General features: G+C 42.9%; 1 protein-coding gene across 2 annotated transcripts in view; it reads right to left on the minus strand.

Annotated features, from left to right (window-relative positions):
- Nucleotides 1-14,739, minus strand: part of TJP2 (tight junction protein 2) — a 92,724-nt gene extending 77,985 nt beyond the window's left edge. Inside the window, exon 1 of one of the 2 annotated variants that reach the window (XM_076008644.1) lies at nucleotides 14,432-14,739. In XM_076008644.1, coding sequence (XP_075864759.1) covers nucleotides 14,432-14,572 — 141 coding nt within the window. In that variant the 5' untranslated portion in view covers nucleotides 14,573-14,739. The remainder of the gene's footprint in view (nucleotides 1-14,431) is intronic. The other variant, XM_012736856.3, reaches the window with a different exon arrangement.

Here is a 14,739-nt window from a genome sequence, read left to right on the forward strand (position 1 = left end):
GTTTACAGATTAATTGTGCAATTTAGTTTGACTTGTACACTGATTGGCAGATGGGAATCATAACTCTCCTCCAACAAATCTTTCTCAAAGCCTGCCTGTACCCTGGGGTAGGTATAGGGAAGATAACATGTAACAGGGAACCTGCTCACAGTGTGATGAAGACAAAAGATAAGTAAACACATGGTGACAAGTCAGGAGAATTGCTCAAGTATAGGTGTGACTAAAGTGCTGGGGCAGCAGCTAAAACCCTGCCTGAGGGACCTGATGTTTTTCAGGAGAAAAGGCCTGATGTTCCCTCACCTTCCTGCTAGCACATCTTCCCTTCTGGCCCCTCCCATCCTCCACAACCAAACACAGGTGCCAATAACCATCCACATTCACTTGCAGGACCTCTTCCACACCCGTTCTACGCCCCCTCAACTCACTACCAGGAGAGTGGCACCTAAAATTCTGCTTCACCCTTTTATGCCTTCACTTTTAGTTATTATGTATTACTTACTCTTGTTCGCTTTCAAAGTTTGTTAAAGTACTCTTCATTTTTTCTTTTTTCTTTTCTGGGGGAGGTGGTGGGAGGGAATGGTGCCTAGCTAGCTAGCTACCTGGCCTCTCAAATGCTATGTGGCCAGTTAAGGACTGCTTACTGGTATAGGGAACTGCGTCTGGCTCCATATATTCCCACCACCTCCCCAGACCCGTAGAATAATAGACTTCTGAATGGAGATGCTCCTCATTCAAATCTATACTTCTAGAAATGTGATACAATGGAACAAAGCTGACTTTAACGATCATAGATTTGTAAAGATTGCAAACACAGCAAATTATTATTATTATTATTATTATTATTATTTTTGAGACAGAGTCTCACTCTGTTGCCCAGGCTAGAGTGAGTGCCGTGGCGTCAGCCTAGCTCACAGCAACCTCAATCTCCTGGGCTCAAAGGATCCTACTGCTTCAGCCTCCTGAGTAGCTGGGACTACAGGTATGCACCACCATGCCTAGCTAATTTTTTGTATATATATTCTTAGTTGGTCAATTAATTTCCTTCTATTTTTAGTAGAGACGGAGTCTCACTCTTGCTCTGGCTGGTTTCGAACTCCTGACCTTAAGAGATCCGCCCGCCTCGGCCTCCCAGAGTGCTAGGACTACAGGTGTGAGCCACCGTGCCCAGCCAGACAGCAAATTATATTTAAGCTATTCTCAAACACAGATGAACATGTTATAAACCACTAGAAAAACTCTCAGGCCTGCTTCTGTATTATGAGCAATTAAAGGTCATTACTTTTCCTTTGGAATCATTCTCCTTCTAGTTCACTGATAAGCAATTTTCAGACTGCCTGTATTTAGGATTGTTTCCATATTTTAATATTATGTGGAAGGAGCAGAAAGTTGCTATAAGTTGCCACTTTTCAATTATGTCCTGATACCTACATTTTCCCATCTCAAAGAACACTACCTATTTTTATGTAGACATTTTTCTATTTAGTAAAGTAGGTAACCTAAAGTATAAGGCTATATATATATTGTTCCACAGTTCCTAAAAACTATTTTCATTTTTCTTAAGTTTTTAGACTGAGTTTTGCAAGAATAAGATGCTCATTATAAAGCATTTGAGCATTTCAGAAAAGCACAAAGAAATTTAAAAATCATCTGAAATCTTAATAACCATCTTCAATATTAGGTGAACATTCTAGACATATACATATGTATAGACAGAAGGCTACATTAGATGACTACCCAGAGACGAAAATAATTTTAATAAAAATGAGATCCTGCTATAGTGTTAATTTAATTTAAAATAGTAAATAAAATTCTATTCTATAGAATTCTGTTCTACAATAAAATAATATTCTAATAGTGACAGAAGAAAAAGAAGAGCGCATGCTCTCTCTCTGTCAATTTTTTTATATTGTCACCAGAATCCACTAGTGAGCATGTACTTAGGAAAGACTATGTGAGCACATGTCCAATTGGCAGGCATCTCCAAGCCAGCAAGAGGGCCCCCCCCAAGAACCAAATCACCAGCACCTTGATCTTGAACTTCCCAGCCTCCAGAGCTACAAGAAATAAATGTCTGTTGTAGACATCATCCATAAATCTATGGCATTTTGTTATAGCAGCCTGAGCTGAGTAAGACAGTCTGACAGCCTGAAGGTGGCTGACTCTGCCACTTTCTCCATCCTCAACTCATACCAAACTCTCCCAAAGTCACTGCCTGGGGCTACACTGGCCTCTCTTGGTGGTTGTTGCCCCCGAGACCCTGCCAAGCTCATTCCTGCCCCAGACCCTCTGTTCAAGCTTCTCTGCCCTACACCACAGAGCTTCCTCTACCTAGCAATGGCACAATCCCAAACCCAGCATCCTCTCCCTGGTGTAAGAACCAGGCAGTGTTCTGGGAATGATGGGTTTAGCTGGCCACAAAGTAGAAGAATTAGCTGTGCAATTCAGAGGCAGCTGTGGCCTGAATAGATTAAGAGTCTGAGCTGCTCCCACACTGGTGTTTGGGGAGAGTTCTAGGTTGGAAGGGGGCAGCTGTAGTCTGGGCTGACCCTTCGCAGGCTCCAGGGTGACTTACAAGGCTGGGATGAGTGTGCCCAGGCCTATAGGCAGAGGCCAAGGTGGTACTTAGCCTGGGGCTAAGGCAGAACATAATCCAACTGCAGCCCTGGAAAGCGAAGAAGCATCTTTTGGAGCATGGTCTGGTGCTGGGTAGAGCTTGCTAGGGAGAGTGCTCTGCAGTGTAGAGGAACTCTTCCTTCCTGCCAGGATGCTGGGCATCCTCACAGGCCCTGTGCCCTGAGTTATAACAGCCTTTATTCTTTTACTGCTGTTTACATTCAGAGTATATGAAAGCCACACTGTCTTTGAAGGGAGTTAATTCTCCATTAAAAAAACAAAACCAGAAACCCTGATAAAATATGATTGATTAAATGCATATTATGTGCCAAGAACTCTTCATGCACTATATTAACTCATTTAATGTAAAGGCTCATAATGACTCGGGTATATTGGGGATTTTGTTTGTTTTTGAGACAGAGTCTCGTTCTGTCGCCTGTCCCAGGGCCAGAGTGCAGTGAAATCATCATAGCTCACTGCAACCTCAAACTCCTGGGCTCAAGAGATCCTCTTGGAGGCCTCAGCCTCCTGAGTAGCTGCGACTACAGGTGCGCATTGCCGCGCCTGACTAATTTTTCTATTTTTAGTAGAATGGGGTCTTGCTCTTGTTCAGGCTGGTCTCGACTCCTGAGCTCAAGTGACCCTCCCACCTCGGCCTCCCACAATGCTAGGATTACAGGCAGGAGGCTTCGGTATTATTGTCCCTGCTTTATTTATTTATTTATTTATTTATTTATTTATTTATTTTTGGAGACAGTCTCGCTCTGTTGCCAGGGCTAGAGTGCCGTGGTGTCAGCCTAGCTCACAGCAACCTCAAACTCCTGGGCTCAAGTGATTCTTCTGCCTTAGTCTCCCAAGTAGCTGGGACTACAGGCATGCACCACCATGCACGGCTAATTTTTTCTATATATATTAGTTGGCCGATTAATTTCTTTCTATTTATAGTAGAGACGGGGTCTCGCTCTTGCTCAGGCTGGTCTCAAACTCCTGACCTCAAGTGATCCTCCTGCCTTGGCCTCCCAGAGTGCTAGGATTACAGGCGTGAGCCACTGCTTTATATATGGCCTCTGAAGAAACTGAGCTTTAGAGAAAACCCAAGGTCATCCCCAAGTACAGGGTAGGTACAGACTCCAAACCCAGGCCTGTCAGATTCGAAGCCCATTCTCTTCACTGCCTTCGAGGCCCTGTGTGCTTTGCTCCCATCCAGTAAGACATTTGCCTGCGGTGGGAGGAGAGGTGTGGTTTTTGTGGTTATGAGTGTTTTCCTTTTAGCTCCTGTTAACAGAATTCAAATAGGTTTTTGCAGACACAGCAACTGAAGTGAGTTTTATCCAAACGATGTTGGAGAATCAAGTTTGTGAAACTCTTCCTACGAAACATTAAAAGGGTAAATGCCACAAATGTGATTTATTCCCACCCCACCCCCCACACACAGGTGAGCTAGTTAATTAGAGTCCTTGACTCAAATGCCATCCTGGTGTCTAAATAAATTTCAGCGCTCCCTTTCCCCAAAAAATACTTTAAGAAAAACACTTCAGTAAACAAAAAGTTCACTAAACAGGCCCTCCTCTCCCAGGCAAGGGAGGGAAGCTAAGGTGACAAGAGGCCCAGGAAACTGTCCCCATTAGATATGTAAGTCCTCCAGGGAAACTGGAGGGGCCTCTGTAACACCTGAATTGATTTTTTATATTATCACCAGAATCCACTAGCCCTAAGAATTCAGTATCCCTGATGAACACAGATTAAAGTTGTTGAAGAGTCTCAAAGAATTTTCAGGCCTGAAGTGGCCTTAGAAAAAAGCTGCAAATAGCTGGTTGTGGTGGCTCACATCTATAATCCTGGCACTCTGGGAGGCCGAGGTAGGAGGATTGCTTGAGGTCAGGAGTTCAAGACCAGCCTGAGCCTGAGCAAGAGCCCAAGAGACACTCCCCTCCAACCACCATCAAGAATAGAAAAATTAGCCCAGTGGAGTGGTGGTGCATGCCTGTAGTCCCACCTTCTCCAGAGGGTGATGCAGGAGGATTGCTTGAACCCAGGAGTTTGAGGTTGCAGTGAGCTATGATGATTTCACTGCACTCTAGCCTGGGCCACACAGCAAGACTCTGTCTGGGGGGGGGGGGGGAGCTGCAAACAAATGGCTTTCCAGGGCAATCATGCAAATTAGCATGGGCCTCTTCAAACAAAAGAAGCTGCTGCGGCTAAGAAAGGCACTTCCAAGAGATGTTCAATAAAAATTGAAAATGTGGCTCCTAACACTTATGTTCTATAGGACAGTGTCCCAAATTTCCCTGATGATGGGAATCACCTGGGGCACTTGTTAAAATTAAACCAGCATCCCAGGTCCCTGCCTGAAGATTCTGGTTCAGCAGGTCGGACAAGGGGCTGGGGAATGGATAGTTTAGCATGCATCTTCAGGGTGGTTCTCCACATGGGGAGGTTTAGGAAACCCTGCCAAAGGGACATTGTTGCAGTTCTCTGACACAAGACAGGAAGATTACAATTTTGCAGACACTGAAAAACATTTTAAAGGTTAGAAAATAACTATTTGCAAAATGTTATCTTTGGTTTACAAAAGACGGTCTGGTCTTACAATTCTTTTTATGTTTATTTACATATATGTTTGTATACATACACATGCATTTGGATTTCAAATTTTTTTTTCCTTTGAGTGAGGGTCTTGCTCTGTCCCCTGAGTTAGAGTGCAATGGCATCATCATAGCTCACTGTAACCCCAAACTCCTGGGTTCAAGTGATCCTCCTGCCTTAGTCTCCCAAGTAGCTGGGACTACAGGCGTGGGCCACCACGCCCAGACAATTTTTCTGTTATTTGTAGAGATATGGTATCACTCTTGCTCACACTGGTCTTGAACTCCTGGCCTCAAGTGATCCTCCTTCCTCAGCCTTCAAAAATGTTAGGATTCCAGGCATGAGCCACTGTGCCCAGCCAATTTTAATGCTTTTTATATAAATGATAATTGTTAACTTAAACCAGGGGTCCTCAAACTTTTTAAACAGGGGGCCAGTTCACTGTCTTTCAGACCATTGGAGGGCCGTTGGAGAGTGCGGCGCACATTCCACACATGCGCACTGTGGGGCCGGGAGGAGTCGGCTGCTAAGCAGGACAGGCAGCAGAGGCAAAAACACCCGGTGGACCAGAAAAATGTCCTCGGCGGGCTGCATGTGGCCCGTGGGCCGTAGTTTGAGGACCCCTGAACTTAAACTATATCAAAGATCACAAAAAAAGTAATAAAACTCAACTAAAATGTCACCATTCAAAGCCAACTACTGTTAGTAATTGGATAAGCACCCTTCCAGGTGTGTCTCTGCACAGATAAGCATGTAGATATTGTATACAACTTTATACACCTGGGGTATACACCTGGCATACACCAATATGCTCTTTTGCAATCTATTTCTATGTAAGACTATTGCTTGACTATTTTTTCATGAAATATAGACCTACATCATTTTTCTAGCTGCATAACATTCTATTTCTATTAATATACTGTAATCGACTGAATAAATACTTTTATTTAAGGTCCTTTTTAAAACTGATTTAGAGGATAAGAAAGAAAATCAGGTGACTGAAATTCCTGAGATTTGTTTACCATCGATAATGAGGAAACAAGTAGCTTGTAAGACTCAGGCAGAATTCATAAGGTGTGCTAAAGGGTAGACAGTTACTTGTAAGATGTGTTAAAGATAAACAGAATAAATGGAATATTTTTGTGTTGAAAGAATATGTTAAAGAATAGATTAAAAAAAGAAACAAATGAGAGTTTCACTTATAAACAGAAGGAGATGGAAGGACAAAGTAAATCTTAAATTTTATAATATTTAATAAATATTTAACTTGTAATTGTATTCATTATATAATTATATAACATAATGAGAAATATTTTCTAGTTTATGATTTATATGGTTAATAATAAATATTAATAATACATAATAAATCCCAGCATATGCTACCTCCAGATTGACAGCTATGTCATCCCTAAACTGATTACCCATTGGTGACACCCATCATGTTCAATCTGGCCCCACATATACTCTGCCCCGAAATGCAGATAGAACACAGATCAGGTGAGTTGCAGGTGTTGGCCAGGCGTATGCCCCACATCCCTCCCGTAGAGCAAGTGTATGCTGGTTTCAGACACTTTCTATCTGCTGAGCCCCCTTGTTCAACCTCAGCTCTGCTCTCTGTGACCACACTGACATCAGCAGGGAAAGCTGACCCACAGGGAGACATGCTATAAGCACAGGGTTCAATTAGTGGGGATCTTTCATCCTATTGGTATCCTAATCTAATTATGTTAACTGGCTCTATCTCTTTCGAAACCTTTCCTTCTCACCCTGTGTTTTCGAGTTGAATAAATCATGTGATTGGAACACCTGATTTTGGTCTCTGAGCCTTTCTACCCCGTGATCTCAGGGAGAGCTTATTCTGGCAGTTTTCTCGGAGGCTAGGACTGCATCCAGCTAAACTTCTCTCTACTGCTAGAATAGTGAAAAGCAGCAAACAGGACAGGGAGTCATAATGAATGAAACTAGATTTATATTATAGAAGGTACATCAGATCCTTTGCTTAGCTCGGATGTGAAGGCCAGGTTAGGCACAAGAGTGAAATCTTTCATTCAGTTCCAGGAAGGTATGGGACTTTCAGCTTTTCCTGCCTCCAAAGTCACGGTCTGAATTCCTAAATAAACCAATTAAAGTTTATTCCCTCCTTGAGATTTGCATTCTAAACACTAAGTCACACAAACAGAGTGTCTCTCTATTTTTTTTTTCAGAGAAAATCCTAGTTATTACTCCCAACAACACTTTATTTTTTACAAATCTTCTCTCTTCCTAATCTAGTTCTGCCTCTGCTGGAACCATCCTCCAGTGGCTAAAGTATTTTGATTCTTGTTCCAAGTCTTGGGAAAGCATCCCTCTTTCTCGACATATTTATTTTGCTGAGCTAAAGCCATCAAAAGAGACAAATATAACTTTAACATATTCTGAAGCCACTTTCAAAGTGTGTTGACAGTTATTTTAGTAACCAGTCTTAATACCTAAAGTAAAATAATTTTATATATGTATGAATTATTTGGTTTTTGAATATCAACAATGATATTTAAAATATCAATCTCAAATAGCAATAATAATTATAATCAAATAATTAGGTATGTCTTTTCAAAAATCAATGTTTTCAAATATCAACTAATTTTGATGTGGGGGGTATATCCTGCCCAGGACGTTTTGCCTAATCTCACTACACAAGCACGTTACCTCTAAATGAATCAACATTTTGGCTGAACTGAAAACTACTGTTACCGACCATTCAACTGCTGTGAGTGAAGTACCAAAATCAGAGCTCCAATGATAATCCTGCCCATCAGAAACTAGATGTAGATTCTTCATCTCGATTTTATTAGGATAAATGAGAATCCTAAAATAAGCTTCCTAGGAGCAACGTGACTGCCAGGTGCCATTTAGACAGTTTTCCCTAAGGGAAGAGCCTTTATCCATCTAAAATTCCGCAGGCAGACCTGTGCCTAGCCCAAGGGCTACCTGAAACCAGTTACTGCACCAGTAACTGGCTGGCGAGGGTAGAGGAGACAGAGCCGGAGAGAAGGGCAGGTGACGTGAGGAAAAGGGGGAAGAAGCACAAAGAATCCTTTCAAGCAATCTGGCTGTGCAAAGTAAGAGAACTAGGGCTCCGGGTCATCTTTTAATTCGTAGGTTCTCTATTCTTTTAAACATGCAGGAGTATAATTAAATTATGTGGCAGAACCTAGCTTGAACATTACTCATCTATGTGCTATACTTAAGATGTCCAGACATCGCAGATTTCCAGGGATAAGCCAGATGACCAAGGCTCTGTCTTGCTGATTTCATAAGTAAAGCACACACTCTAATTTTTGTTTGGAAAACATCTTCGACTCTAAGACATTAGAACGTAGGTATCCCTCTTATCTTTTTCTCCCACTTAAATGGTATACCAATTTCAACATGATAAAAGCATGTTTGAATTGCTAAACTGACAAACTATGTAGATAAGGATTTGGAGCTATGCTCTTTTGTTTTTAAATACTTAGGAAAATATGGAATTATTGAATGGGTACTGACAAAATTATTTGTCTGAAGTCTCTATGGCTGGACAATTGTTAAATTGCTTAAATCCCTGAATGCTGAAACAACTCCAAGTAAATGTACAAGTAATTCCAAGTAAGTACAAGTTTAAGAGCTAACACATTGTTAGGCTTACAAACATTTAGGTTAGTTTGGGAAGGAAATTAAGAACAAGACATCTATATAGTAGTCCCTCAGTATCCTTAGGCCAGGGGTCCCCAACCTATGGTGAGTTGTATAATTATTTCATTATATATCACAATGTAATAATAATGCAAATAAATGTAATGTGCTTGAATCATCCCGAAACCACCCCCACCCCCCCACCCTCCACCCCCATCCGTGGAAAATTGTCTTCCATGAAAGTGGCCTCTACCAAAAAGGCTGAGAATGCTACTTTAGGGGACTGGTTCAAATACATCCTCCAATACCAAAATCCACAGATACTCAAGTCACTGATAGAAAATGTCATAGCATTTACATATAACCTATGTATATCCTCCCATATACTTTAAATCATCTCTAGATTACTTATAATACCTAATGCAGTGTGAATGCTATGTAAATAGTTCTTATATTGATTTTTTTAAATGTGTATTATTTTTTATTGTTGTTTTGGGATTTTTTTCCCAAATATTCCAGACTATGGAAGACCAGGTAGGTGTACTCAGATAACCCACGTATTTATAAGTGTTTTACATTTTAATAACAAAAAAAATCATCTTGAAAAAATATAGCCCCTTTCTTTCATGAATTTTAAATGCTTCATACACTCTGATAATTTCCCAATAGTCCCTGCATAACAGATAAAATAGGAAACTGAAACATATCTTACTATCTTACCCAGAAACTCAAGAACCCAGAGCTAACAGACTAGCAGCTTGGTACCCTGATCTCCACCGCACTGCTCTGCCTGGTGAACCAAAAGGAAATGTGGCCAAAAACAAAGTTCTAGAAGCCAGCAGAGCACTGAGTGAAAGAGCACAGCTATGGAAGTCAGACAGCCCTGGGTTCCAGCAAGACCCAATTCTGCTGCTTCTTAGGTTTAACCTTATGGCATTGCCAACACTCAACTGTTTTTGACCTACAAAACAGGACGTTTGTGTGGTTTGACCTAAGGACAGTGTGACACCGGCACCTTGCCTACACTCTCTCTAAGCTTCCGTGTCTTCAGCTGTTAACAGGCGTGATGCATTGAACTGTGTCCCCTCAAAATTCATATGCCTAAGTCCTCACCCCTAATGTCACCTTATTTGGACATAGGGGTAGAGGTAATCACGTTAAAGTGAGGTCTTTAGGGTGGGCCCTAATCCAAAATGACTGGTGTGCTAATAAAAAGGGAAAATTTGGACACAGAGACATACAGAGAGAGAGAGAGAGAGAAGACGGCCATCTCCAAGCCAAGGAAAGAGGCCTGGGACAGATCCTTCCCTCACAGCCCTCAGAAGAAACCAACCTTGCCAACACCTTGAATTCGGACTTCTAGCCTCCAGAACCGCGAGACGGTAATTTCCGTTGGTTAAGCCACCACGTTTACAGTACTTTGCTACTGCAGCTCCGACAATCTAACACAAATGGGGATTATAACTGGACCTACACCTTATGGGGTGGGTATGAGAATTAAATGAGACAATGCAAGTAAAAGGTTTAGCACAGTACCAACTACATAATAGGCACCCAAATCTCATCATTATTATTACATACATAATATGTGTGTTATTAATGAATCCTTTCATATTGGAATCCATGAAATTCTCAGGACAAACACAGACCTTTTCTTCCAGCCTAGGGTAGTGTCTCTAGACCCTCTAACATACCGTCTCTGCTCCCAGAGTTTCTTGTATCCCCTTTGTGCACCTGGTCAGCTACTTTTCATCCTCAGGTTTTTCCTCTCAAATGCCACCTCCCCCAGGAGGCCTCCCCTGATGTAGTCACTACTTCAGGCCTTTGGCCACATCCACTTTAAGGGGGCAGAGAGCAGTACTTTCCACACAGGAATGCAATCACTGGTTCCAGTTAGATTTCAAAGTCCCCCAGGGATGAGCCTGTATCTTCCTCTAAATTTCCCTCAGCAGGGCTGAGATGCTCATTAAATACAATATTTGAGGAAAGAATCCCTTAACTGCAGGTAGGGAAACTGGCGGCACACGCACCATCTACAAACAAGCCCATGCTCTAAACTGGCTGTTAAAAGTACTCTCTAGGTTAGTGGTTCTCAAAGTATGGTCCAGAAACCAGAAGTAGAGACCTGTTTGGGAAGATGTTAGGAATGCACATTTCTGGGCCTTACCCCACATTGCCTGACGCAAAATCTCTGGGGATGGAGCCCAGGAATCTATTTTCGCAAGCCCTCCAGGTACTTCCGTTGTGGCTAACGTTTGAGAACCACTGCTCTGGTTCTGACATTTCAGGATGAGAGTTGGCCGCTGGTGTGAGCTCCCTGAGAATGCCTACAAATTGAGGGGCTCCCAGGTGCACGAGGTAAGTTTCAAGCTTTCGGCTTCAACTCACTTTGAAGATATGATGGGACGAGTCAGTAATAACTCTAACGTATCTAAATTACCTAACAGTGGCCGGGCATGGTGGCTCACACCTGTAATCCTAGCACTCTGGGAGGCCAAGATGGGAGGATTGCTTGAGGTCAGGAGTTCAAGACCAGCCTGAGCAAAAGAGAGACCCTGTCTCTACTAAAAATAGAAAAAATTAGCCAGGCATGGTGGTGCCTGCCTGTAGTCCCAGCTACACGGGAGGCTGAGGCAGGAGGATTGCTTGAGCCCAGGAGTTTGAGGTTGCTGTGAGCTAGGCTGACGCCACAGCACTCTAGCCCAGGTGACAGAGAGAGAATCTGTTTCTAAATAAATAAATAAACATAAAGTGCCTGACAGTGAGATTCCACACTAGGAAGTGAGGCTCTGCCCAGACTCTTAGCATCCCTTCTGAAAGCAAAGATGATTTTGCCAAGTCAGAAAGATGATAATCAGAGCCCTTTAAAGTAGCAAGAAACCAACCCAGGGCAAACAGTGTTCATCGGAGGAGACTCCGGGATGGAAAAGGAGGGCAGGGTGAGCAGAGGCCGATGCTTAGAAACCGCAGGTCCAGCACAGCTTGAAAGACTCCCGCTCCACCCACACCAGGCATGGCTGGGAGATCACAACATCCTGCTCAACACACTCGGCAGCACCTGCCAATCCCTAACTCCAGGCAGCCGCTAGCTATTGATCAGATCTGGCCTTTGACAAAAACATGTTTACTAGTCTGAGGGTTTTGTGGTTTTGTTTTGTTTCTTTCTTTTTAGTCTCACCTGTCCAGACTACATTACTAGTCTGAGTTTAAGGAGTTAAGTCTTTAATGTCTGTAATTACTATGGAAATCGGCTGTTATTAAAGAAATCTTGGCAGGGCTCAGTGGCTCACGCCTGTAATCCTAGTACTCTGAGAGGCCAAGGTGGGAGGATCGCTCCAGGTCAGGAGTTCGAGACCAGCCTGAGCAAGAGAGAGACCCCCCCCCATCTCTACTAAAAATAGAAAGAAATTAATTGGACAACTAAAAATATATATACAAAAAATTAGCCAGGTGTGGTGGTGCATGCCTGTGGTCCCAGCTACTCAGGAGGCTGAGGCAGGAGGATCGCTTGAGCCCAGGAGTTTGAGGTTGCTGTGAGCTAGGCTGACGCCACAGCACTCTAGCCCGGGCAACAGAGTGAGACCCTGTCTCAAAAAAAAAAAATCTCACTGACTGTGGGAGTCAGGGGCTGTGCTACCTTAGGGAAATCATTTAAAATCTTTGAATCACAGTCTCTTTATTTGCAAAAGGGAGCTGGTAGTACCTTCCTGACAGGTGGTTGTGAGGAGAAACAATATGAGTGCAAGCACCTTCCTCTGTGCCTGACAAATAAAAGGCTCTTAATGAATATTTGCTGGATCTGAAGCTAGGGCGAGGTGGGACGCCTGGGGAAGTCTTCACCACCCAAGCTTGCCTAAGGCTAACTCATCCCAGAAAGTCCAGCTTAGGTGTTTACATGTAGAAGAGCTCTGGAGCAAGGTGCTGACTTGGGAAAACAAAGTGAGGTTGGGAAGGCATGTGGGCAGGAGCACGGGAGCCAGAACAGGGAGGTATTTATCAGGAGGGACTTGCTTGAGTCGGAAAGAGCCTTCCCTCCAACAGACGATGCCAGCTCCAGTCCTTCTTTGCCATACTCCATGTTGTCCCTCCAATTTGTTTGATTAAATCAGTAAACCTACCTAGAAATCTAGTTTTAGGAAAACCACTTCTGGAGTCTGGGCAAGCATCTGTCTTCTCATGTTTGGGACATTTAAGAACACTTCAGGACCGGGCACGGTGGCTCATGCTTGTAATCCTAGCACTCTGGGAGGCCAAGGCGGGAGGATCACTCAGGGTCAGGAGTTTGAGACCAGCCTGAGCAAGAGCGAGACCCCGTCTCTGCTATAAATAGAAAGAAATTAGCCAAATTTTAGCCATATTTTTTCTAAAAATAGAAAAATAAAAAATCAGCCGGGCATGGTGGCGCGTGCCTGTAGTCCCAGCTACTCGGGAGGCTGAGGCCAGAGGATCCCTTGAGCCCAGGAGTTTGAAGTTGCTGTGAGCTAGACTGACACCATGGCACCCTAGCCTGGGCAACAGAGTGAGACTCTGTCTCAAAAAAAAAAAAAAAAAAAAAAAAAAAACGCTTCAGTAAACAGAACCCACTTCCAGCTTTGCTGATTCTGTGGGAACTGAGGGCTTTCCCACTCAAGTGTCCCCATTTGGACAACTAGACACGGAGAAAGTCCTTGGCATGTGCCAGGTGCTCACTATATATTAATTCATTTAGCTTCATGTTGACACTTCCTTTTTACAGATGAAGGATCTGAGGCTCAGAAGCATTAAGCGCCCAACATCACACAGTTAGGAGGCAGGAGCACTGGTGTTCGAACAACTATCGCTATTCTAGAGTGTGCTATTCACACTGCACTGCGCCGCAGTTCTCCCACGTAGCTGCAATCTACCCAGGCAGGGGCTGCCAGCTTAAACAGACAGGAATTACAGAACAAGCACATGAACAAAATTCCAACCCTATTCCAGCCAGCCATGTACTGGCCTATAATCAGAGGTCAAAATGTAACTAAGAACAAATACATCCCAGCATCTGTCAAAATAAAATTTAATACCTTGTAAATCTCATTTAATTCATACTTAAAAGTGAATCAGCACATGGATAATACTTGCTCTTAGCTCTTTCACTAAAAGCTTATACATAATTAATCTTTAAAAGCCAGTGTGACTGATGATGTCTTTTATATTTTCAGCAAAGTGCTTACCACTGTTATATAATTTTACTATCTCAATGATAATGAAAAAACATGACCTATCAAAACGACCTACAACCCCCAAACACCACCAGCACCCAATGCTGATCTCACCAGCTAGGCATTTATTTTGAACCACAGAAGCTGTACTTATATGCCAGGAAGGTCCTCAGTAAGCATTTACCCAACCATGGCAAAGTCGCACCATAAATGCAGGTAAGAAGTTTCTGTTCTTCAGTAGAAAAGATGCTACTGTTAAATTTCCTATGAAAATGTATATATCAACAACATCAAGAATGAGGACCTTAAATAACTCTAGGATGTGAAAGAATTTATAGGTCAAATTTTTGATGGAGAAGACCAGTAACAAGGTTAATGAGAGACAAATAAGCAAATACCTGGTAAATACCTGTGCTGTCTGCAAGCACAGGTCTGTGCTTCGTAGAATTCTTCTGCCTGGAGCTACAGCCGGGGTGCCAGTCCCACTCACAAGGAGATGATAATAATGTGGTACTCCGCGCTCTGGAAAGAGACGGCATTGTTGAAAATCCAACATGGTCATTCCCCAAATGGTGAAATCTTGGAAAATGCACCGAAGTTCTCACGCCATTCAATTCACCCCTTTATAGCATGGCTTATAGTATATTCACAGGTGTACAACTATCACCACAATCCATTTTGGAACATTTTCATCACCCCAAAAATG

This window comes from Microcebus murinus, chromosome 12 (genome assembly GCF_040939455.1).
Source record: "Microcebus murinus isolate Inina chromosome 12, M.murinus_Inina_mat1.0, whole genome shotgun sequence".
NCBI classification, from domain to species: domain Eukaryota; kingdom Metazoa; phylum Chordata; class Mammalia; order Primates; family Cheirogaleidae; genus Microcebus; species Microcebus murinus.